The following is a 25,830-nucleotide window of genomic DNA, read 5'->3' on the forward strand; positions in this document are numbered from 1 at the left end:
CTGAGGGAGTGCTGCACTGTCAGAGGGTCAGTTCTGAGGGAGCGTCGCACTGTCAGAGGGTCAGTACTGAGGGAGTGCTGCACTGTCAGAGGGTCAGTACTGAGGGAGTGCTGCACTGTCAGAGGGTCAGTACTGAGGGAGTGCTGCACTGTCAGAGGGTCAGTACTGAGGGAGTGCTGCACTGTCAGAGGGTCAGTACCGAGGGAGTGCTGCACTGTCAGAGGGTCAGTACTGAGGGAGTGCTGCACTGTCAGAGGGTCAGTACTGAGGGAGTGCTGCACTGTCAGAGGGTCAGTACTGAGGGAGTGCTGCACTGTCAGAGTGTCAGTACTGAGGGAGTGCTGCACTGTCAGAGGGTCAGTACTGAGGGAGTGCTGCACTGTCAGAGGGTCAGTACCGAGGGAGTGCTGCACTGTCAGAGGGTCAGTACTGAGGGAGTGCTGCACTGTCAGAGGGTCAGTACTGAGGGTGTGCTGCACTGTCAGAGGGTCAGTATTGAGGGAGTGCAGCACAGTCAGAGGGTCAGTATTGAGGGAGTGCAGCACAGTCAGAGGGACTGTTTCATTATCTGAGGAGTCGCGAATGGTGCTGAACATTGTGCAGTCATCCGCAAACATCCCCACCACATGATGGAAGGGAGATCATTGACGAAGTAGCAGAAGATGGTTGGGCCGAGGACACAACCCTGAGTAACTCCTGCAGTGATGTCCTGGAGCTGAGATATTGACCTCCAACCTCCACAACCATCTTCCTTTGTGCCGGGTATGACTCCAACCAGCGGAGAGTTTCCCCCCTGATTCCCATTGACTCCAGTTTAGCTCGGGCTCCTTGATGCCACACTCGGTCAAATGCTGCCTTGACGCTGAGTGCAGTCAGTCTCACCTCACCTCTGGCATTCAGCTCTTTTGTCCATGTTTGAACCAAGGCTGTAATGAGGTCAGGAGCTGAGTGACCCTGGCAGAACCCAAACTGAGCGCCCGTGAGCAGGTTATTGCTGAGTAAGTGCCGCTTGATAGAACTGTTGATGACTCCTTCCCTCACTTTGCTGATGAAGGAGAGAAGACGGATAGATCGGGAATTGGCTGGGTAGGATTTGTCCTGTTTATTGTGTACAGGGCACCCCTGGACAATGTTCCTCATTCTGTTCTCTCTGCTGTATAAAGACAAGGAACATACATTTGGTCTGAATAGTTGGGTTCTGTCCACACCAGTGTCTCAGTCAGTAATATTCTCCCTTTCTGCAGCTCAAAGTGAAGGAGTTGCTGCTTGTCAGTAAAGTCAGCCTGAGTTACGATGGGGACAAGTATGTGGACATATCCGAGGTGACTGCCCCTTTCAAGGAAGCGACGGTGAGTGCTTTGCTAGTGGGAAACGCTTCCTGGGACACAGTCCCAGACCACAGACATTTCCTCTTTTTTCTCTTGGACACGATCAGTTTGTTTGTTCACATTCGGGAGGGCCCTCACATGCAGCACCCACCAAGCACAACTGGCACAAGATAGTGCTCACCAAACTGTGCAAGCAACCACAATACTAGTGTCCCGTATAGACCGGGTCCCTGTCCGTATAGACCAAATCCGTGTCCCGTATAGACAGAGTCCATGTCCCGTATAGACCGGGTCCCTGTCCGTATAGACCAAATCCGTGTCCCGTATAGACAGAGTCCATGTCCCGTATAGACCGAGTCCCTGTCCGTATAGACCAAATCCGTGTCCCGTATAGACAGAGTCCATGTCCCGTATAGACCGGGTCCCTGTCCGTATAGACCAAATCCGTGTCCCGTATAGACAGAGTCCATGTCCCGTATAGACCGGGTCCCTATCCGTATAGACCAAATCCGTGTCCCATATAGACAGAGTCCATGTCCGTATAGACCGAGTCCCTGTCCGTATAGACCAAATCCATGTCCCGTATAGACAGAGTCCGTGTCCCGTATAGCCCAAATCCGTGTCCTGTATAGGCAGAGTCCCTGTCCGTATAGACCAAATCCGTTTCCCGTATAGACAGAGTCCCTGTCCGTATAGACCGAATCCGTGTCCCGTATAGACAGAGTCCCTGTCCGTATAGACAGAGTCCCTGTCCGTATAGACAGAGTCCCTGTCCGTATAGACAGAGTCCCTGTCCGTATAGGCCAAATCCGTGTCCCGTATAGACCGAATCCCTGTCTGTATAGACAGAGTCCGTTCCCGTATACGCACAGTCTGTGTCCCGGATAGACAGAATCCCTGTCTGTATAGACAGAGTCCATTCCCGTATAGATAGAGTCCCTGTCCGTATATACAAAGTCCGTGTCCCGTATATACAGAGTCCATACCCCTTATATACAGAGTCCCTGTCCCTTATAGACCGAGTCCGTGTCCTGTATATGCGGAGTCCGTGTCCCATATATGCGGAGCCCGTGTCCCGTATATGCGGAGCCCGTGTCCCGTATATGCGGAGCCTGTGTTCCGTATATATGGAGCCCGTGTCCCGTATATGCGGAGTCCACGTCCCATAGATGCAGTGTCTGTGTGTCGTATATGCAGCTTTCATGTCCCGGACAGGCAGAATCCTTGCATCGTACAGACAGTGTCCGTGTTCCGTATAGACAAATTCCATGTCCCGTATAGGCAGAGTCCATGTCCTGTATAGACAGAGTCTGAGTCCCGTATATACAAAGTCCATGTCCCGTATCGACAAAGTCCGTGTCCCATGTAGACAGAGTCCGTGTGCCGTATAGACCGAGTCCGTGTCCTGTATATGCGGAGGACATGTCCCATATATGCGGAGCCCGTGTCCCGTATATGCGGAGCCCATGTCCCGTATATATGGAGCCCGTGTCCCGTATATGCGGAGTCCATGTCCCATAGATGCAGAGTCTGTGTGTCGTACATGCAGCTTTCGTGTCCCGGACAGGCAGAACCCTTGCGTCGTACAGACAGTGTCCGTGTCCCGTATAGACAAATTCCATGTCCCGTATAGGCAGAGTCCATGTCCCGTATAGGCAGAGTCCATGTCCCATATCGACAAAGTCCGTGTCCCATGTAGACAGAGTCCGTGTCCCGTATAGACCGAGGCCGTGTGCCATATATGCGGAGTCCGTGTTCTGTATATGCGGAGGCCGTGTCCCGTATATGTGGGGTCCGTGTCCCCTATATGCGGAGTCCGTGTCCCATATGTGCGGAATCCGTGTCCCATATATGCGGAGTGTTGTGGGTGAGGCGTTTTCAGAACCCCAAAATGTATCATGGAGTTCAACCAACCTCCCCTTTGATGTATTTGTTGCTTTTCCGAGCACACGGCTTGTTCCCTAGGGGTGGGATTACAATTATGGACACGTGGGTTTTTAAACACAAAGCACTGTTTTTTCCATGAGCTCAACTTAACATGTTAAATAAACATTGGATCTCTTAACGCCCCTTACTTCAAAGATAACTCAGAAAATATTGCAACTGTAAATAATTCCTCAAAATGTTCCTTCAAACTTCCAAGAGACTTAACGCCTTTAAATAGAATCACATCAGGTTAAAGGCTTCACTATTATGAGTTTAAATCACCCAAATGATCCAGAGATAGTCTTTCATGGCAGAGATCCAGCTCACTGCAAACACAGACACTCTCAAGCTCCTTCAAACTCCAAACTGCAGCTCTCTGGAAACACACAGACACACACAAGCTGCTTTTTAAACTGAAAAACTAACCTGCAAAATGGCTGACCTGACCTCAGCTCCACCCACTCTCTGACATCACTGTTTTCTTAAAGGTACATTGCTTAAACATCCATGTCTTAAAGGTACTCTCACATGGCAGGAGTTCGTGTCCCATATATGGAGCGGGTGCAGAGGAGATTTACCAGGATGTTGCCTGGTATGGAGGGAAAATCTTATGAGGAAAGGCTGATGGACTTGAGGTTGTTTTCGTTGGAGAGAAGAAGGTTAAGAGGAGACTTAATAGAGGTATACAAAATGATGAGGGGGTTGGATAGGGTGGACAGTGAGAGCCTTCTCCCGCGGATGGAAATGGCTGGCACGAGGGGACATAGCTTTAAACTGAGGGGTAATAGATATAGGACAGAGGTCAGAGGTAGGTTCTTTACGCAAAGAGTAGTGAGGCCGTGGAATGCCCTACCTGCTACAGTAGTGAACTCGCCAACATTGAGGGCATTTAAAAGTTTATTGGATAAACATATGGATGATAATGGCATAGTGTAGGTTAGATGGCTTTTGTTTCGGTGCAACATCGTGGGCCGAAGGGCCTGTACTGTGCTGTATTGTTCTATGTTCTATATATGCAGCTTTTGTATCCCTTATTGACAGAGTCCGTGTCCCGTATAGGCAGAGTCAGTGTCCCGTATAGACAGAGTCCGTGTCCCGTATAGACAGTCCTTTTCCCATATAGACAGAGTCCATGTCCCGTATGTGCGGAGTCCATAGAACATAGACATAGAAAATACAGCACAGAACAGGCCCTTCGGCCCACGATGTTGTGCCGAACCTTTGTCCTAGATTAATCATAGATTATCATTGAATTTACAGTGCAGAAGGAGGCCATTCGGCCCTTTGAGTCTGCACCGGCTCCTGGAAAGAGCACCCTACCCAAACTCAACACCTCCACCCAACACCAAGGGCAATTTTGGACATTAAGGGCAATTTATCATTGGCCAATTCACCTAACCTGCACATCTTTGGACTGTGGGAGGAAACCGGAGCACCCGGAGGAAACCCACGCAGACACGGGGAGGACGTGCAGACTCCGCACAGACAGTGACCCAAGCCGGAATCGAACCTGGTTCCTGGAGCTGTGAAGCAATTGTGCTATCCACAATGCTACCGTGCTGCCCTTAAGAACAAATAAATCTACACTATATAATTTTACCGTAATCCATGTACCTATCCAATAGCTGCTTGAAGGTCCCTAATGTTTCCGACTCAACTACTTCCACAGGCAGTGCATTCCATGCCCCCACTATTCTCTGGGTAAAGAACCTACCTCTGATATCCCTCCTATATCTTCCACCTTTCACCTTAAATTTATGTCCCCTTGTAATGGTTTGTTCCACCCGGGGAAAAAGTCTCTGACTGTCTACTCTATCTATTCCCCTGATCATCTTATAAACCTCTATCAAGTCGCCCCTCGTCCTTCTCCGTTCAAATGAGAAAAGGCCTAGCACCCTCAACCTTTCCTCGTAAGACCTACTCTCCATTCCAGGCAACATCCTGGTAAATCTTCTTTGCACCTTTTCCAAAGCTTCCACATCCTTCCTAAAATGAGGTGACCAGAACTGTATACAGTACTCCAAATGTGGCCTTACCAAAGTTTTGTACAGCTGCATCATCACCTCACGGCTCTTAAATTCAATCCCTCTGTTAATGAACGCTAGCACACCATAGGCCTTCTTCACAGCTCTATCCACTTGAGTGGCAACTTTCAAAGATGTATGAACATAGACCCCAAGATCTCTCTGCTCCTCCACATTGCCAAGAACTCTACCGTTAACCCTGTATTCCGCATTCATATTTGTCCTTCCAAAATGGACAACCTCACACTTTTCAGGGTTAAACTCCATCTGCCACTTCTCAGCCCAGCTCTGCATCCTATCTATGTCTCTTTGCAGCCGACAACAGCCCTCCTTACTATCCACAACTCCACCAATCTTCGTATCGTCTGCAAATTTACTGACCCACCCTTCAACTCCCTCATCCAAGTCATTAATGAAAATCACAAACAGCAGAGGACCCAGAACTGATCCCTGCGGTACGCCACTGGTAACTGGGATCCAGGCTGAATATTTACCATCCACCACCACTCTCTGACTTCTATCGGTTAGCCAGTTCGTTATCCAACTGGCCAAATTTCCCACTATCCCATGCCTCCTTACTTTCTGCATAAGCCTACCATGGGGAACCTTATCAAATGCCTTACTAAAATCCATGTACACTACATCCACTGCTTTACCTTCATCCACATGCTTGGTCACCTCCTCAAAGAATTCAATAAGACTTGTAAGGCAAGACCTACCCCTCACAAATCCGTGCTGACTATCCCTAATCAAGCAGTGTCTTTCCAGATGCTCAGAAATCCTATCCTTCAGTACCCTTTCCATTACTTTGCCTACCACCGAAGTAAGACTAACTGGCCTGTAATTCCCAGGGTTATCCCTAGTTCCTTTTTTGAACAGGGGCACGACATTCGCCACTCTCCAATCCCCTGGTACCACCCCTGTTGACAGTGAGGACGAAAAGATAATTGCCAACAGCTCTGCAATTTCATCTCTTGCTTCCCATAGAATCCTTGGATTTATCCCGTCAGGCCCGGGGGACTTGTCTATCCTCAAGTTCTTCAAAATGCACAACACATCTTCCTTCCGAACAAGTATTTCCTCGAGCTTACCAATCTGTTTCACACAGTCCTCTCCAACAATTTCGCCCCTCTCATTTGTAAATACAGAAGAAAAGTACTCGTTCAAGACCTCTCCTATCTCTTCAGACTCAATACACAATCTCCCGCTACTGTCCTTGATCGGACCTACCCTCGCTCTAGTCATTCTCATATTTCTCACATATGTGTAAAAGGCCTTGGGGTTTTCCTTGATCCTACCCGCCAAAGATTGTTCATGCCCTCTCTTAGCTCTCCTAATCCCTTTCTTCAGTTCCCTCCTGGCTATCTTGTATCCCTCCAATGCCCTGTCTGAACCTTGTTTCCTCAGCCTTACATAAGTCTCCTTTTTCCTCTTAACAAGACATTCAACCTCTCTTGTCAACCATGGTTCCCTCACTCGACCATCTCTTCCCTGCCTGACAGGGACATACATATCAAGGACACGTAGCACCTGTTCCTTGAACAAGTTCCACATTTCACTTGTGTCCTTCCCTGCCAGCCTATGTTCCCAACTTATGCACTTCAATTCTTGTCTGACAACATCGTATTTACCCTTCCCCCAATTGTAAACCTTGCCCTGTTGCACGTACCTATCCCTCTCCATTACTAAAGTGAAAGTCACAGAATTGTGGTCACTATCTCCAAAATGCTCCCCCACTAACAAATATATCACTTGCCCTGGTTCATTACCCAGTACTAAATCCAACATTGCCCCTCCTCTGGTCGGACAATCTTCATACCTTCATACCAATCAACATACCTTCCGGGAGTCTCGCTCGAGACCACAGATACTGTGTTAGAAAAGCTTCCTGGACACACTGCACAAACACCACCCCATCCAAACTATTTGATCTAAAGAGTTTCCACTCAATATTTGGGAAGTTAAAGTCGCCCATGACTACTACCCTATGACTTCTGCACCTTTCCAAAATCTGTTTCCCAATCTGTTCCTCCACATCTCTGCTACTATTGGGGGGCCTATAGAAAACTCCTAACAAGGTGACTGCTCCTTTCCTATTTCTGACTTCAACCCATACTACCTCAATAGGGTGATACTCCTCAAACTGCCTTTCTGCAGCTGTTATACTATCTCTAATTAATAATGCCACCCCCCCCACCTCTTTTACCACCCTCCCTAATCTTATTGAAACATCTATAACCAGGGACCTCCAACAACCATTTCTGCCCCTCTTCTATCCAAGTTTCCGTGATGGCCACCACATCATAGTCCCAAGTACCGATCCATGCCTTAAGTTCACCCACCTTATTCCTGATGCTTCTTGCGTTGAAGTATACACACTTCAACCCCTCTCCGTGCCTGCAAGTACTCTCCTTTGTCAGTGTTCCCTTCCCCACTGCCTCATTACACGCTTTGGCGTCTTGAATATCGGCTACCTTAGTTGCTGGACTACAAATCCGGTTCCCATTCCCCAGCCAAATTAGTTTAAACCCTCCCGAAGAGTACTAGAAAACCTCCCTCCCAGGATATTGGTGCCCCTCTGGTTCAGATGCAACCCGTCCTGCTTGTACAGGTCCCACCTTCCCCAGAATGCGCTCCAATTATCCAAATACCTGAAGCCCTCCCTCCTACACCATTCCTGCAGCCACGTGTTCAACTGCCCTCTCTCCCTATTCCTAGCCTCGCTATCACGTGGCACCGGCAACAAACCAGAGATGACAACTCTGTCTGTCCTGGCTTTTAACTTCCAGCCTAACTCCCTAAACTTGTTTATTACCTCCACTCCCCTTTTCCTACCTATGTCGTTGGTACCAATGTGCACCACGACTTCTGGCTGCTCCCCCTCCCCCTTAAGGATCCTGAAGACACGATCCGAGACATCCCTGGCCCTGGCACCCGGGAGGCAACATACCTTCCGGGAGTCTCGCTCGAGACCACAGAATCTCCTATCTATTCCCCTAACCATTGAATCTCCTACAACTATTGCTTTTCTATTCTCCCCCCCTTCCCTTCTGAGCCCCAGAGCCAGACTCAGTGCCAGAGACCTGGCCGCTAGGGCCTTCCCCCGGTAGGTCACCCCCCCCCCCAACAGCATCCAAAACGGTATACTTGTTTTGAAGGGGAACGGCCACGAGGGATCCCTGCACTGTCTGCCTGTTTGTTTTTTTTCCCCCTGACTGTAACCCAGCTATCCTTGTCCTGTACCTTGGGTGTGGTTACCTCCTTGTAACTCTTCTCAATCACCCCCTCTGCCTCCCGGATGATCCGAAGTTCATCCAGCTTCAGCTCCAGTTCCCTAACACGGTCTTTGAGGAGCTGAAGTTGGGTGCACTTCCCGCAGGTACAGTCAGCGGGGACACCAGTGGTATCCCTCACCACCCACATCCTACAGGAGGAGCATGCAACTGGCCTAGCCTCCATCCCCTCTTACCTTACAGATTATAGCTGCCGTGTGGACTAACTAGATCTCCGCCCTCCGACTCTGCTCCCAGTCAGCTACACTTTCTGTAAACTCCTGGCTCTCTTCGCACTCTTTGCGGAAATGTCAGAAACAAAATGAAAGGAACACCTTACTCCCTCCTCACCTAACTCCCTCGGTCACCAAACTCTTACTATAGCACTCAAAATGCACCAAATTCAGCACTCCGTCGGTCACCAAACTCTTACTATAGCACTCAAAAAGCACCAAATTCAGCACTCAGTGCAAACAAAGTCTGCACTGTAGGGGATCACTTTTATACTGTGAATCTAGCCTCTGAAAACTGGCCTAATCCAATTAACTAATTAACAAGCTCCAGCTGCAAGTGCCTACAAGTAGAAGCCTGTTTAAAGCTTATTGAAAATTCACCTTCTTCTAAACCAAACAGCAACTTTTAAGTTAATTAACTAAATAAAAGAAAGACTAAACTTTAGATAAAAATGAAGCCTTATACTCCCTCGGTCACCAAACTCTTACTATCGCACTCAAAAAGCACCAAATTCAGCACTCAGTGCAAACCCATGTGCCGTATATACAGAGTCCGTGTCCCGTACATGCGGAGTTCGTGTCCCGTACATGCGGAGTTCGTGTCCCGTACATGCGGAGTCCGTGTCCCGTACATGCGGAGTCCATGTCCCGTACATGCGGAGTCCGTGTCCCGTACATGCGGAGTCCGTGTCCCGTACATGCGGAGTCCGTGTCCCGTACATGCGGAGTCCGTGTCCCGTACATGCGGAGTCCGTGTCCCGTACACGCGGAGTCCGTGTCCCGTACGTGCAAAGTCCGTGTCCTGTACGCGCAGAGTCTGTGTCTCCTATACGCAAAGTCCATGTGCCGTATCAGCAGAGTCCGTGCCCCATATAGGCAGAGTCCTGTGTATGCGGAGTCTGTGTCCCATATATGCGGAGTCCTTGTTCCCTATATGCAACGTCCGAGTCCCGTATTTGCAGCATCTATGCCCTATATTGGTAGGGTCCGTGTCCCGTGTATGCAGCATCCGTGTCCCATAAAGGCAGAGTCCACGTCCCGTATAGGCAGAGTCCACGTCCCGTATAGGCAGAGTCCGCGTCCCGTATAGGCAGAGTCCGTCTCCTGTATGTGCGGAGTCCATGCCCGTATGTGCGGAGTACGTGTTCCGTATGTGCAGCGTCTGTGCCCCGTATGTGCAGCATCTGTGTCCTGTATGTGCAGAGTCCGTGTCCCGTATATGCAGAGTCCGTGTCCCGTATATGCTGAGTCCGCGTCCCGTATAGGCAGAGTCCGTGTCCCGTATAGACAGTGTTCGTGTCCCGTATATGCTGAGTCCGCGTGCCGTATATGCAGAGTCCACGTCCCGTATATGCAGAGTCCACGTCCCGTATATGCAGAGTCCACGTCCCGTATATGCAGAGTCCACGTCCCGTATATGCAGTATCCACGTCCCGTATGTGCGGAGTCTGTGCCCCGTATAGGCTGAGTCCACGTCCTGTATAGGCACAGTCCATGTCATGTATATGCAGAGTCCGTGTCCCGTATAGGGAGAGTCCACGTCCGGTATAGACAGTGTCCGTGTCCCGTATAGGCAGAGTCCATGTTCCATACATGCGGATTCCGTATCCCGTATATGCGGAGTCCGTGTCCCGTATATGCAGACTCCACGTCCCGTATATGCAGAGTCCACGTCCCATATATGCAGAGTCAACGTCCCGTATATGCAGAGTCCGCACCCCGTATAGGCGGAGTCCACGTCCCATATATGCAGAGTCCACGTCCCGTATATGCAGACTCCACGTCCCGTATATGCAGACTCCACGTCCCGTATATGCAGAGTCCACGTCCCGTATATGCGGAGTCCGTGTCCCGTATATGCAGACTCCACGTCCCGTATATGCAGACTCCACGTCCCATATATGCAGAGTCCACGTCCCGTATATGCAGACTCCACGCCCGTATATGCAGACTCCACGTCCTGTATATGCAGAGTCCACGTCCCGTATACGCAGAGTCCGCACCCCGTATAGGCGGAGTCCACGTCCCATATATGCAGAGTCCACGTCCCGTATATGCAGACTCCACGTCCCGTATATGCAGACTCCACGTCCCGTGCGGAGTCTGTGACCCGTATAGGCGGAGTCCACGTCCTGTATAGGCACAGCCCATGTCATGTATATGCAGAGTCCGTGTCCCGTATAGGGAGAGTCCACATCCGGTATAAACAGTGTCCGTGTCCCGTATAGGCAGAGTCCATGTTCCATACATGCGAATTCCGTATCCCGTATATGCGGAGTCCGTGTCCCGTATAGACAGAGTTCGTGTGCCGTATATGCAGAGTCCACGTCCCGTATATGCAGAGTCCACGTCCCATATATGCAGAGTCAACGTCCCGTATATGCAGAGTCCGCACCCCGTATAGGCGGAGTCCACGTCCCATATCTGCAGAGTCCACATCCTGTATATGCAGACTCCACGTCCCGTATATGCAGACTCCACGTCCCGTATATGCAGAGTCCACGTCCCGTATATGCGGAGTCCGTGTCCCATATATGCAGACTCCACGTCCCGTATATGCAGGCTCCACGTCCCATATATGCAGAGTCCACGTCCCGTATATGCAGACTCCACGTCCCGTATATGCAGACTCCATGTCCCGTATATGCGGAGTCCGTGTCCCGTATATGCAGACTCCACGTCCCGTATATGCAGACTCCACGTCCCGTATATGCAGAGTCCACGTCCCGTATATGCGGAGTCCGTGTCCCGTATGTGCGGAGTCCGTGTTCCGTATGTGCAGCGATCATTCCCCGTATGTGCAGCATCTGTGTCCTTTTTGGGTAGAGTCCGTGTTCCGTACATGCAGCATCCATGTCCCTTATAGGTAGCATTCTTGTCCCGTATGTGCAGAGTCCGTGTGCCGTATGTGCAGAGTCCGTGTGCCGTATGTGCAGAGTCCGTGTGCCGTATAGGCAGAGTCCGTGTCACGTTTAGGCAGAGTCTGTGTCCCGTATAGGCAGAGTCCGTGTCCCATATAGACCGAGTCCGTGTCCCGTATACGCAGAGTCCGTGTCCCGTATACGCAGAGTCTGTCCCCCATATAGACAGAGTCTGTGTCCCGTATAGGCAGAGTCTGTGTCCCGTAGAGACAGAATTTGTGTGCCATATATGCGGAGTCCGTGTCCCGTATCGACAGAGCCCGTGTCCCGAATATGCGGAGTGCGTGTCCCGTATATGCGGAGTCTGTGTCCCGTATGGATAGAGTCCGTGTCCCGTATAGACAGAGTCCGTGTCCCGAATATGCGGAGTCCGTGTCCTGTATATGCAAAGTCCATGTCCCGTATGTGCAAAGTCCGTGTCCCATATATGCGGAGTCCTTGATCCCTATATGCAACGTCCGAGTCCCGTATTTGCAGCATCCGTGTCCCCTATGTGCAGCATCTATGCCCTATATTGGTAGGGTCCGTGTCCCGTATATGCAGCATTCGTGTCCCATATAGGCAGAGTCCGCGTCCCGTATAGGCAGAGTCCGTCTCCTGTATGTGCGGAGTCCATGCCCGTATGTGCGGAGTACGTGTTCCGTATAGGCCGAGTCCGTGTCCCGTATAGGCAGAGTCCGCGTACCGTATACGCAGAGTCCGTGTCCCATATACGCTGAGTCCGTGCCCCGTATAGACAGAATTTGTGTGCCACATATGCGGAGTCCGTGTCCCGTATCGACCGAGTCCGTGTCCCGAATATGCGGAGTCCGTGTCCCGAATATGCGGAGTCCGTGTCCCGTATGTGCAAAGTCCGTGTCCTGTATATGCAGAGTCTGTGTCCCCTATACGCAAAGTCCATGTCCCGTATGTGCAGAGTCCGTGCCCCGTATCGGCAGAGTCCTGTATATGCAGCATTGGTGTCCCCTATGTGCAGCATCTGTGCCCTATATAGGAAGGTTCCGTGTCCCGTATAGGCAGAGTTCGTGTCCCGTATTGGCAGAGTTCATGTCCCGTATAGGCAGAGTCCGTGTCCCGTATATACAGAGTCCGTGTCCCGTATATACAGAGTCCGTGTCCCGTATAGTCAAAATCCGTGTCCCGTGTAGGCTGAGTCCGTGTCCCGTATAGGCAGAGTCCGTGTCCCATGTAGACAGAGTCCGTGTCCCGTTTAGGCAGAGTCCGTGTCTTGTATATACAGTGTCCGTGTCCCGTATATACAGAATCCGTGACCCATATAGACAAAGTCCATGTCCCTTGTAGACAGAGTCCGTGTACCATACAGGCAGAGTCCATGTCCCGCATAGACAGAGTCCGTGTCACGTTTAGGCAGAGACCATGTCAAGTATAGGCAGAGGCCATTTCCTGTATATACAGAATCCGTGTCCCGTATATGCGGAGTCCATGTGCCGTATATACAGAGTCTGTGTCCCGTATATATAAAGTCCATGTCCCGTATATACAAAGTCCGTGTCCCGTACAGACCGAGTCCGTGTCCCGTGTATGCGGAGTCCGTGTCCCGTATATGCGGAGTCCGTGTCCTGTATAGACAAAGTCCGTGTCCCATGTAGACAGAGTCCGTGTCCCGTTTAGGCAGAGTCCTTGTCCCGTATATGCGTAGCCCGTGTCCCGTATATGCGGAATCCGTGTCCCGTATATGCGGAGTCCGTGTCCCGTATAGGCAGAGTCCATGTCCCGTATATACAGAGTGCATGTCCCGTATATACAGAAGCCGTGTGCCACATGTGCGGAGTCCGTGTCCCGTATAGAAAGAGTCCGTGTCCCATCTAGCCAGAGTCCGCATCACATATAGGCAGAGTCTATGTCCCATATAGGCCGAGTCCGTGTCGCGCATGTGCAGAGTCCGTGACCCGTAAGTGCAGAGTCCATCTCCCGTATAGACAGAGTCCGTCTCCCGTATATGCGGAGTCCATGTTCCATAGATGCAGAGTCCGTGTCCCGAATATACGGAGTCCATGTGCCATATATGCGGAGTCCGTGTCCCTTATGGACAGAGTCCGTGTATCGTATATGCGGAGTCCGTGTCCCGTATATGCGGAAACCATGTCCCGTATATGCGGAGTCCGTGTCCCGTATATGCGGAGTCCATGTTCCATACATGCAGAGTCCGTGTCCCGCATATACGGAATCCATGTGCCATATATGCGGAGTCCGTGTCCCTTATAGACAGAGTCCGTGTATCGTATATGCGGAGTCCGTGTCCCATATATGCGGAGTCCGTGTCCTGTATATGCGGAGTCCGTGTCCCATATAGGTAGCACCCGTGTCCCGCATACACAGAGTCCGTGTCCCGTATAGGCAGAGTCCATGTCCCGTATATGCGGAGTCCATGTGCCGTATATCTAAAGTCCGTGTCCCGTATATACAGAGTCCGTGTCCTGTACAGACAGAGTCCGTGTCCCGTGTATGCAGAGTCTATGTCCCGTATATATGGAGCCCGTGTCCCGTATATGCGGAGTCCCTGTCCCGTATATGCGGAGTCCCTGTCCCGTATATGCGGAGTCCTTGTTCCCTATATGCAACGTCCGAGTCCCATATTTACAGCATCCGCGTCCCCTATGTGCAGCATCTGTGCCCTATATAGGTAGGTTCCGTGTCCCGTATAGGCAGAGTTCGTGTCCCGTATTGGCAGAGTTCATGTCCCGTATAGGCAGAGTCCGTGCCCCGTATATACAGAGTCCGTGTCCCGTATATACAGAGTCCGTGTCCCATGTAGGCAGAGTCCGTGTCCGTATATGCAGAGTCCATGTCCCGTATAGGCAGAGTCCGTGTCCCGTATAGGCAGAGTCCGTGTCCCATGTAGACAGAGTCCGTGTCCCGTATAGGTAGAGTCCGTGTCCCGTTTAGGCAGAGGCCATTTCCTGTATATACAGAATCCGTGTCCCGTATATGCGGAGTCCATGTGCCGTATATACAGAGTCCGTGTCCCATGTAGACAGAGTCTGTGTCTCGTTTAGGCAGAGTCCGCGTCCCGTATATGCAGAGTCCGCGTCTCGTATATTCAGAGTCCGCGTCCCGTATATGCAGAGCCCGTGTCCCATGTAGACAGAGTCTGTGTCTCGTTTAGGCAGAGTCCGCGTCCCGTATATGCAGAGTCCGCGTCTCGTATATTCAGAGTCCGCGTCCCGTATATGCAGAGCCCGTGTCCCGTATATGCGGAGCCCATGTTCCATACATGCAGAGGCCGTGTGTCGTATATGTAGCGTTCATGTCCCTTATATACAGAGTCCGTGTCCCGTATATACAGAGTCCGTGTCCCATATAGACAAAGTCTGTGTCCCATGTAGACAGAGTCCGCGTCCCGTTTAGGCAGAGTCCGCGTCCCGTATATGCAGAGTCCGCATCCCGTATATTCAGAGTCCGCGTCCCGTATATGCAGAGCCCGTGTCCAGTATATGCGGAGTCCATGTTCCATACATGCAGAGTCCGTGTGTCGTATATGTAGCGTTCATGTCCCTTATATACAGAGTCCGTGTCCCGTATATACAGAGTCCGTGTCCCATATAGACAGAGTCCGTGTCCCGTTTAGGCAGAGTCCGTGTCCCGTTTAGGCAGAGTCCATGTCCCGTATAGGCACAGCCATGTCCCGTACAGGCAGAGTCCGTGTCTCGTATATACAGTGTCCGTGTCCCGTATATACAGAATCCGTGACCCATATAGACAAAGTCCGTGTCCCTTGTAGACAGAGTCTGTGTCCCGTACAGGCAGAGTCCGTGTCCCGCATACACAGAGTCCGTGTCACGTTTAGGCAGAGTCCATGCGCCGTATATACAGAATCCGTAGTCCCCTGTAGGCAGAGTCCGTGTCCCGTATATGCGGAATCCATGTGCCGTATATCTAGAGTCTGTGTCCCGTATATCTAAAGTCCGTGTCCCGTATATACAGAGTCCGTGTCCCATATATACAGAGTCTGTGTCCCGTATAGTCAAAATCCGTGTCCCGTGTAGGCAGAGTCCGTGTCCCGTATATATGGAGCCAGTGTCCCGTATATGCGGAGTCCCTGTCCCGTATATGCGGAGTCCTTGTTCCGTATATGCAACGTCCGAGTCCCGTATTTGCAGCATCCGTGTCCCCTATGTGCAGCATCTGTGCCCTTTATAGGTAGTTTCCGTGTCCCATATAGGCAGAGTTCATGTCCCGTATAGGCAGAGTCCGTGTCCCTTATATACAGAGTCCGTGTCCCGTATATACAGAGTCTGTGTCCCCTATAGACAAAGTCCGTGTCCCTTGTAGACAGAGTCCGTGTACCATACAGGCAGAGTCCGTGTCCCGCATAGACAAAGTCCGTGTCACGTTTAGGCAGAGACTGTGTCAAGTATAGGCAGAGGCCATTTCCTGTATATACAGAATCCGTGTCCCGTATATGCGGAGTCCATGTGCCGTATATACAGAGTCTGTGTCCCGTATATGCGGAGTCCGTGTCCCGTATAGACAAAGTCCGTGTCCCATGTAGACAGAGTCCGTGTCCCGTTTAGGCAGAGTCCGTGTCCCATATATGCGGAGCCCGTGTCCCGTATATGCGGAGCCCGTGCCCCGTGTATGCGGAGTCCGTGTCCCGTATATGCGGAGTCCGTGCCCCCTATAGGCAGAGTCCATGTCCCGTATATACAGAGTGCATGTCCCGTATATACAGAAGCCGTGTGCCACATGTGCGGAGTCCGTGTCCCGTATAGAAAGAGTCCGTGTCCCATCTAGCCAGAGTCCGCATCACATATAGGCAGAGTCTATGTCCCATATAGGCCGGGTCCGTGTCGCGCATGTGCAGAGTCCGTGACCCGTAAGTGCAGAGTCCGTCTCCCGTATAGACAGAGTCCGTCTCCCGTATATGCGGAGCCCGTGTCCCGTGTATGCGGAGTCCATGTTCCATAGATGCAGAGTCTGTGTCCCGTATATACGGAGTCCATGTGCCATATATGCGGAGTCCGTGTCCCTTATGGACAGAGTCCGTGTATCGTATATGCGGAGTCAGTGTCCCGTATATGCGGAAACCATGTCCCGTATATGCGGAGACGTGTCCTGTATATGCGGAGTCCGTGTCCCGTATATGCGGAGTCTATGTTCCGTACATGCAGAGTCCATGTCCCGTATATACGGAATCCATGTGCCATATATGCGGAGTCCGTGTCCCTTATAGACCGAGTCCGTGTATCGTATATGCGGAGTCCGTGTCCCATATAGGTAGCACCCGTGTCCCGCATACACAGAGTCCGTGTCACGTTGAGGCAGAGTCCATTTGCCGTATATACAGAATCCGTGTCCCCTGTAGGCAGAGTCCCGTATATGCGGAGTCCATGTGCCGTATATCTAAAGTCCGTGTCCCGTATATCTAAAGTCCATGTCCCGTATATCTAAAGTCCGTGTCCCGTATATACAGAGTCCGTGTCCTGTACAGACAGAGTCCGTGTCCTGTACAGACAGAGTCCGTGTCCCGTGTATGCAGAGTCTATGTCCCGTATATATGGAGCCCGTGTCCCGTATATGCGGAGTCCGTGTCCCTTACATGCGGAGTCCCTGTCCCCTATATGCGGAGTCCTTGTTCCCTATATGCAACGTCCGAGTCCCATATTTACAGCATCCGTGTCCCCTATGTGCAGCATCTGTGCCCTATATAGGTAGGTTCCGTGTCCCGTATAGGCAGAGTTCGTGTCCCGTATTGGCAGAGTTCATGTCCCGTATAGGCAGAGTCCGTGTCCCGTATATACAGAGTCTGTGTCCCGTATATACAGAGTCCGTGTCCCGTATAGTCAAAATCCGTGTCCCGTGTAGGCATAGTCAGTGTCCGTATAGGCAGAGTCCATGTCCCGTATAGGCAGAGTCCGTGTCCCGTATAGGCAGAGTCCGTGTCCCGTTTACGCAGAGGCCATTTCCTGTATATACAGAATCCGTGTCCCGTATATGCGGAGTCCATGTGCCGTATATACAGAGTCTGTGTCCCGTATATATAAAGTCCATGTCCCGTATATGCGGAGTCCGTGTCCCGTATATGCAGAGTCCATGTCCCGTATAGGCAGAGTCCGTGTCCCGTATAGGCAGAGTCCGTGTCCCGTATAGGCAGAGTCCGTGTCCCATGTAGACAGAGTCTGTGTCCCGTTTAGGCAGAGTCCGTGTCCCGTATATGCAGAGCCCGTGTCCCGTATATGCGGAGTCCATGTTCCATACATGCAGAGTCCGTGTGTCGTATATGTAGCGTTCATGTCCCTTATATACAGAGTCTGTGTCCCGTATATACAGAGTCCGTGTCCCATATAGACAAATTCCGTGTCCCATGTAGACAGAGTCCGTGTCCCGTTTAGGCAGAGTCCATGTCCCGTATAGGCACAGCCCATGTCCCGTACAGGCAGGGTCCGTGTCTCGTATATACAGTGTCCGTGTCCCGTATATACAGAATCCGTGACCCATATAGACAAAGTCCGTGTCCCTTGTAGACAGAGTCCGTGTCCCGTATATCTAAAGTCCGTGTCCCGTATATACAGAGTCCGTGTCCCGTATATACAGATTCCGTGTCCCGTATATATGGAGCCAGTGTCCCGTATATGCGGAGTCCGTGTCCCTTATAAGCGGAGTCCCTGTCCGTGTACCATCCAGGCAGAGTCCGTGTCCCGCATAGACAGAGTCCGTGTCCCGTTTAGGCAGAGACCGTGTCAAGTATAGGCAGAGGCCATTTCCTGTATATACAGAATCCATGTCCCGTATATGCGGAGCCCATGTGCCGTATATACAGAGTCTGTGTCCCGTATATATAAAGTCCATGTCCCGTACAGACCGAGTCCATGTCCCGTGTATGCGGAGTCCGTGTCCCGTATATGCGGAGTCCGTGTCCCGTGTATACAGAGTCCGTGTCCCGTATATACAGAGTCCGTGTCCCGTATAGGCAGAGTCCGTGTCCCGTATATGCGGAGTCCGTGTCCCGTATATGCGGAGTCCGTGTCCCGTATATGCGGAGCCCGTGCCCCGTATATGCGGAGCCCGTGCCCCGTATATGCGGAGTCCGTGTCCCTTATATGCCGTTCTCATCCCGTATATGCAGAGTCCATGTCCCGTATAGGCAGAGTCCGCGTCCCGTATAGGCGGAGTCCGTGTCCCGTATATGCGGAGTCCATGTCCATTATATGCAGAGTTCTCATCCCGTATATGCAGAGTCCGTGTCCCGTATATGCGGAGTCCGTGTCCCTTATATGCAGAGTTCTCATCCCGTATATGCAGAGTCCATGTCCCGTATAGGCGGAGTCTGGGTCCCGTATCATAGAATTTACAGTGCAGAAGGAGGCCATTCGGCCCATCGAGTCTGCACTGGCTCTTGGAAAGAGCACCCCACTCAAGATTAACAGCTCCACACTATCCCCATAACCCAGTAACCACACCCAACACTAAGGGCAATTTTGGTCACTATGAGCAATTTATCATGGCCAATCCACCTAACCTGTACATCTTTGGACTGTGGGAGGAAACCGGAGCACCCGGAGGAAACCCACGCACACACGGGGAGGATGTGCAAACTCCGCACAGACAGTGACCCAAGCCGGAATCCAACCTGGGACCCTGGAGCTGTGAAGCAATTGTGCTATCCACAATGCTACCGTGCTGCCTGTATAGGCAGAGTCTGCGTCAACAAAGAACAAAGAACAAAGAAATGTACAGCACAGGAACAGGCCCTTCGGCCCTCCAAGCCCGTGCCGACCATGCTGCCCGACTAAACTACAATCTTCTACACTTCCTGGGTCCGTATCCTTCTATTCCCATCCTATTCATGTATTTGTCAAGATGCCCCTGCAATGTCCCTATCGTCCCTGCTTCCACTACCTCCTCCGGTAGCGAGTTCCAGGCACCCACTACCCTCTGCGTAAAAAACTTGCCTCGTACATCTACTCTAAACCTTGCCCCTCTCACCTTAAACCTATGCCCCCTAGTAATTGACCCCTCTACCCCGGGGAAAAGCCTCTGACTATCCACTCTGTCTATGCCCCTCATAATTTTATATACCTCTATCAGGTCTCCCCTCAACCTCCTTCGTTCCAGTGAGAACAAACCGAGTTTATTCAATCGCTCCTCATAGCTAATGCCCTCCATACCAGGCAACATTCTGGTAAATCTCTTCTGCACCCTCTCTAAAGCCTCCACATCCTTCTGGTAGTGTGGCGACCAGAATTGAACACTATACTCCAAGTGTGGCCTAACTAAGGTTCTAGAGAGGCGGAGTCCGCGTCCCGTATAGGCAGAGTCCGCGTCCCGTATAGGCAGAGACCGCGTCCCGCATAAGCAGAGTCCTTGTGCCATATGTGCAAAGTCCGCATCCCTGAGCAGGTCATAGAGTCATAAAGGTTTACAGCATGGAAACAGGCCCTTTGACCCAACCTGTCCACACTTTCCATTTTTACCAGCTTCGAAAGCTAGTGATTAGAAACAAACCTGTTGGACTTACCTGGTATTGTGAGACTTCAGAAGCTGGTGCTAAGTTGCTTTCATAGAATCAGAGAATTTACATTGAAAGAAGGAGGCCATTTGGACCATCGAGTCTGCACCGGCCCTTACAAAGAGCACCCTACTGAAGCCCACGTATCTACCCGATCCCCGTAACCCAGTAACCCCCACTTAACATTTTTCAGACACTAAGGGCAATTTAGCATGGCCAATCCACCTAACCCGCACATCTTTGGACTGTGGGAGGAAACCGGAGCACCCGGAGGAAACCCACGCAGACACGGGGAGAACGTGCAGACTTCGCACAGACAGTGACCCAGCAGGGAATCGAACTTGGGACCCTGGCGCTGTGAAGCAACTGTGCTAACCACTATGGGACTGTGCTTTCTTGAGCTGCTGCAGTCCATGAGGTTTAGGTACACTCACTGTGCTGTCAGGTGGGGAGTTCCAGGATGTTGCCCAGCGAACGGCCGATATATTTGCAAGTCAGGGTGGTGAGTGACTTGAAGGGGTTCCAGCTGGTGCAGACGGAGAGTCAAGTCTTACCCTGTTTACATCTTTAAAATTCCTTTTTGAACGTGCAGTTGGAGACGGAGGTGGACGTTGTGGAAGAGGTGAACCGCCTGCCGATGATAATTGGTGGCAGCATTGGTGGATTAGTCCTGCTCATTTTGTTAATCATCGCGCTTTACAAAGTGAGTTGCAGTCTGGCTTCAGTGAACATTGCTCCACACTTCCAACTTTGACAGGCTGGACTCTTTGAGCTTATCTCCCTCTGACTGTGGACAGGGTAGGCACTGGGAGGGATCTCCCTTGGACTGTGGACAGGGAAGACACTGGGAGGGATCTCCCTCTGACTGTGGACAGGGTAAGCACTGGGAGGGATCTCCCTTGGACTGTGGACAGGGAAGACACTGGGAGAGATCTCCCTGTGACTGTGGACAGGGAAGGCACTGGGAGGGTAACACCCTCTGACTGTAGAGACGGTCAGTACTGAGGGAGTGCTGCGCTGTCAGAGGGTCAGTACTGAGAGAGTGCTGCATTGTCAGATGGTCAGTACTGAGGGAGTGCTGCACTGTCAGAGGGTCAGTACTGAGAGAGTGCTGCATTGTCAGATGGTCAGTACTGAGGGAGTGCCGCACTGTCAGAGGGTCAGTACTGAGAGAGTGCTGCATTGTCAGATGGTCAGTACTGAGGGAGTGCTGCGCTGTCAGAGGGTCAGTACTGAGAGAGTGCTGCATTGTCAGATGGTCAGTACTGAGAGAGTGCTGCATTGTCAGAGGGTCAGTACTGAGGGAGTGCTGCACTGTCAGAGGGTCAGTACTGAGGGAGTGCTGTGCTGTCAGAAGGTCACTTGTCAAGAGAAAGAAGGAGGCTTATGTAAAGATGAGACATGAAGGTTCAGTTAGGGCGCTCGAGAGTTACAAGTTAGCTAGGAAGGACCTAAAGAGAGAGCTTAACAAGAGCCAGGAGGGGAAATGAGGAGTCTTTGGCAGGTAGGATCAAGGATAACCCTTAAAGCTTTCTATAGGTATGTCAGGAATAAACGAATGACTAGGCAAGAGTAGGGACAGTCAAGAACAGTAGTGGGAAGTTGTGCTTGGAGTCCAAGGAGATAGGAGCGGTGCTAAATGAATATTTTTAATCAGTATTCGCACAGGAAAAAGACAATGTTGTCGAGGAGAATACTGAGATTCAGGCTACTAGACTAGAAGGGCTTGAGGTTCACAAGGAGGAGGTGTTAGCAATTCTGGAAATTGTGAAAATAGATAAGTGCCCTGGGCCGGATGGGATTTATCCTCAGATTCTCTGGGAAGCTAGGGAGGAGATTGCTGAGCCTTTGGCTTTGATCTTTAAGTCATCTTTGTCTACAGGAATAGTGCCAGAAGACTGGAGGATAGCAAATGTTGTCTACTTGTTCAAGACGGGGAGTAGAGACAACCCCGGTAACTATAGACTTCTGTTGTGGGCAAAATCTTGGAAAGGTTTATAAGAGATAGGATGTATAATCACCTGGAATGGAATAATTTGATTAGAGATAGTCAACACGGTTTTGTGAAGGGTAGGTCGTGCCTCACAAACCTTATTGAGTTCTTTGAGAAGGTGACCAAACAGGTGGATGAGGGTAAAGCAGTTGATGTGGTGTATATGGATTTCAGTAAAGCGTTTGAAAAGGTTCCCCACGGTAGGCTACTGCAGAAGATACGGAGGCATGGGATTCAGGGTGATTGAGCAGTTTGGATCAGAAATTGGCTAGCTGGAAGAAGACAAAGGGTGGTGGTTGGTGGGAAATGTTCAGACTGGAGTCCAGTTACTAGTGGTGTACCACAAGGATCTGTTTTGGGGCCACTGCTGTTTGTCATTTTTATAAATGACCTGGAGGAGGGCGTAGAAGGATGGGTAAGTAAATTTGCAGATGACACTAAAGTCGGTGGAGTTGTGGACAGTGCAGAAGGATGTTACAAGTTACAGAGGGACATAGATAAGCTGCAGCGCTGGGCTGAGGGGTGGCAAATGGAGTTTAATGCAGAAAAGTGTGAGGTGATTCATTTTGGAAGGAATAACAGGAAGACAGAGTACTGGGCTAATGGTAAGATTCTTGGCAGTGTGGATGAGCAGAGAGATCTCGGTGTCCATGTACATAGGTCCCTGAAAGTTGCCTCATAGGTTGAGAGGGTTGTTAAGAAGGCGTACGGTGTGTTAGCTTTTATTGGTAGAGGGGTTAAGTTTCGGAGCCATGAGGTCATGTTGCAGCTGTACAAAACTCTGGTGCGGCCGCATTTGGAGTATTGCATGCAATTCTGGTCGCCGCATAATAGGAAGGATGTGGAAGCATTGGAAAGGGTGCAGAGGAGGTTTACTAGAATGTTTCCTGGTAGGGAGGGAAGATCTTATGAGGAAAGGCTCAGGGACCTGAGGCTGTTTTCGTTAGATAGAAGAAGGTTAAGAGGTGATTTAATTGAGGCATACAAGATGATCAGAGGATTGGATAGGGTGGACAGTGAGAGCCTTTTTCCTAATGTGGTGATGTCTAGCACAAGGGGACATAGGTTTAAATTGAGGGGAGATAGATATAAGACAGATGTCAGAGGTAGGTTCTTTACTCAGAGAGTAGTAAGGGCGTGGAATGCCCTGCCTGCAACATAGATTACATAGAACATACAGTGCAGAAGGAGGCCATTCGGCCCATCGAGTCTGCACCGACCCACATTAATCCCTCACTTCCACCTTATCCCCGCAACCCAATAACCCCTCCCAACCCTTATGGACACTACGGGTAATTTAGCATGGCCAATCCACCTAACCTGCACGTCTTTGGACTGTGGGAGGAAACCGGAGCACCCGGAGGAAACCCACGCGGACACGGGGAGAACGTGCAAACTCCGCACAGACAGTGACCCAGCGGGGAATCGAACCTGGGACCCTGGCGCTGTGAAGCCACAGTGCTAATCACTTGTGCTACCGTGCTGCCCTTACCGTGCAACAGTAGTGGACTCGCCAACTCTAAGGGCATTTAAATGGTCATGGGATAGACATATGGACGATAAGGGAATAGTGTAGATGGGCTTTAGAGTGGTTTCACAGGTCGGCGCAACATCGAGGGCCGCAGGGCCTGTACTGCGCTGGAATGTTCTATATCTATATGAGTATTGAGCGAGTGCTGCACTGTCTGAGGGTTAGTACTGAGGGAGTGCCGCACTGTCAGAGGGTCAGTACTGAGGGAGCGCTGCACTGTCAGAGGGTCAGTACTGAGGGAGCCGCACTGTCAGAGGGTCAGTACTGAGGGAGTGCTGCACTGTCAGAGGGTCAGTACTGAGGGAGTGCTGCACTGTCAGAGGGTCAGTACTGAGGGGGTGCTGCACTGCCAGACGGTCAGTGCTGAGGGAGTGCTGCACTGTCAGAGGGTCAGTACTGAGGGGGTGCTGCACTGCCAGACGGTCAGTGCTGAGGGAGTGTCTGACTAATTATTTGGAGTATTTTGAGGGAGCCTAAAGCAGAGTAGATAGAGGGGAACCAGTAGATGTGGTGTGTTTGGAGTCCCAGAAAGCATTTGACAAGGTACCTCACAAATGGTTAAGTGAGAAGATGAGAGTCCGTGGTGTTGGAGGCAGTATATTGGCATGGATCGAGAATGGAGAATGAGCAGGAAACAGCGAGTGAGGTTAAGGGATTATTTTTCAAGTTGGGCGTCCTGTACCCAATGGATTCCAGAGGGATTAGTGCTAGGGCTGCAACTGTTTCCTATTTATATAAATGAGATGAGGGAAGGAGGTGAATGTACAGCTGACAAATTTACAGATGACACAAAAGTAGATGGGAAGGCAAATTGTGAGATGGATACAAACAGTTTGTAAAGAGAAGGAAGTGGGCAAAAAGTTGGCCAATGCAGGAGAATGTGTGAAAATATGAAGTTGTTAATTTTGGAAGGGGGTGCAGAAGAACAGATTATTATTCAAATGGAGAAAAACTGCAGCAAGCGGCAACACACAGGGTCTTGTGGGTACTTGTGCAGGTAATGTGGAAGGTTCATGTAAAATTGGTCCTTATTCCAAGGGGGTTGGAGTATTAGAATGGGGAGTCTTGCTGCAATTGTACAATGTACTTGTGAGACCACATCTGGAGCACTGGGAGCAGTTTCTTTCCCATTACTTCAGAAGATATATTATTCCATTGGAGGCGTTTCAGAGAAGATTCACAAGGATGATTCCCGGAATGGAGAGATTGCCTTCTGAACAAAGGTTAAACAGGAGGGAACTCTACTCGATGGAATTTAGAAGAGTGAGAGGTGATCTGATTGGAACATAGAGGATTCTGAGGGGGCAGGGTCAATGCTGAGAGGATGTTTCCCCTCAAGAGAGAGTCTCGGGCCAGTCTCCGAATGAAGGGGGCAATTTCAGACTGAGATGAAGAGGAATTATTTCTCTCAGAGGGTTGCGAATCTTTGGAACTCCTCGCTGCAGAGAGCTGTGGGTGCAGAGTCCGTGTGTATATTTAACGCTGAGATACATAGATTCTTGGTCAGGGCGGGAATCAGCGGTTACGGGGAAAGGGCAGGAAAGTGGACGTGACGAATGTTGGACCAGGCATGATCCTATTGAATGTTCGAAAGCGGAGCAGGTTCGAGGGGCTGAATGGCCTCCTCCTGTTCCTATTTCTTATTCTCTCCAGGTCTCATATTTAATTCTGGGTCTTCATAGGTCGGATTTTTCAATCGGAATAACAACAATGGCGAGGGAGATAACCTCAACATGAATGGTTCAGACGGAGGAGAAGGTCCTTCAACAGAGGGAGAAGTGCTACCTGATTGAGGAAAATCTCCAGAATTTCATCCAATGATCGTCGTCCCTCTAAAAATTCTGTGCCAAATGTGGAGCGCAAAGAAAGAAACTGCTTGCTTGATAATAAAGGGAAGTTTGTAAACTAAATAATGGTCTCAATTTGTGTGTCTCAGATTCTCCCCATCTTTGCCTCACGGTGACATTCGGTGACAGTGATGTGCTGGGCAGATGCACATCAGGAGGCTCTCCTCCAGAACATCACAAATATTGGCACTTTCAGTCGAAATTATCCGGAACAGTTGGGAGCATCTCACAATTCAGAAAGAGAAAGAGCAGAAACATTATGCCAGCTAAATGGGGGCTCGAGAG

At 50.6% G+C, this 25,830-nt stretch overlaps 1 protein-coding gene across 1 annotated transcript in view; it reads left to right on the plus strand.

The window, feature by feature from the left end:
- LOC140402258 (integrin alpha-M-like) overlaps nt 1–25,611 on the plus strand; it is a 177,241-nt gene extending 151,630 nt beyond the window's left edge. The window contains exons 13-15 of the mRNA XM_072489889.1: nt 1,245–1,349; nt 20,767–20,877; nt 25,381–25,611. Of these exons, the coding sequence (XP_072345990.1) occupies nt 1,245–1,349; nt 20,767–20,877; nt 25,381–25,491 (327 nt within the window). The 3' untranslated portion in view covers nt 25,492–25,611. The remainder of the gene's footprint in view (nt 1–1,244; nt 1,350–20,766; nt 20,878–25,380) is intronic.
- Nucleotides 25,612–25,830: the final 219 nt, after the last annotated feature.

Source organism: Scyliorhinus torazame, chromosome 25, assembly GCF_047496885.1.
Source record: "Scyliorhinus torazame isolate Kashiwa2021f chromosome 25, sScyTor2.1, whole genome shotgun sequence".
NCBI classification, from domain to species: Eukaryota; Metazoa; Chordata; class Chondrichthyes; order Carcharhiniformes; family Scyliorhinidae; genus Scyliorhinus; species Scyliorhinus torazame.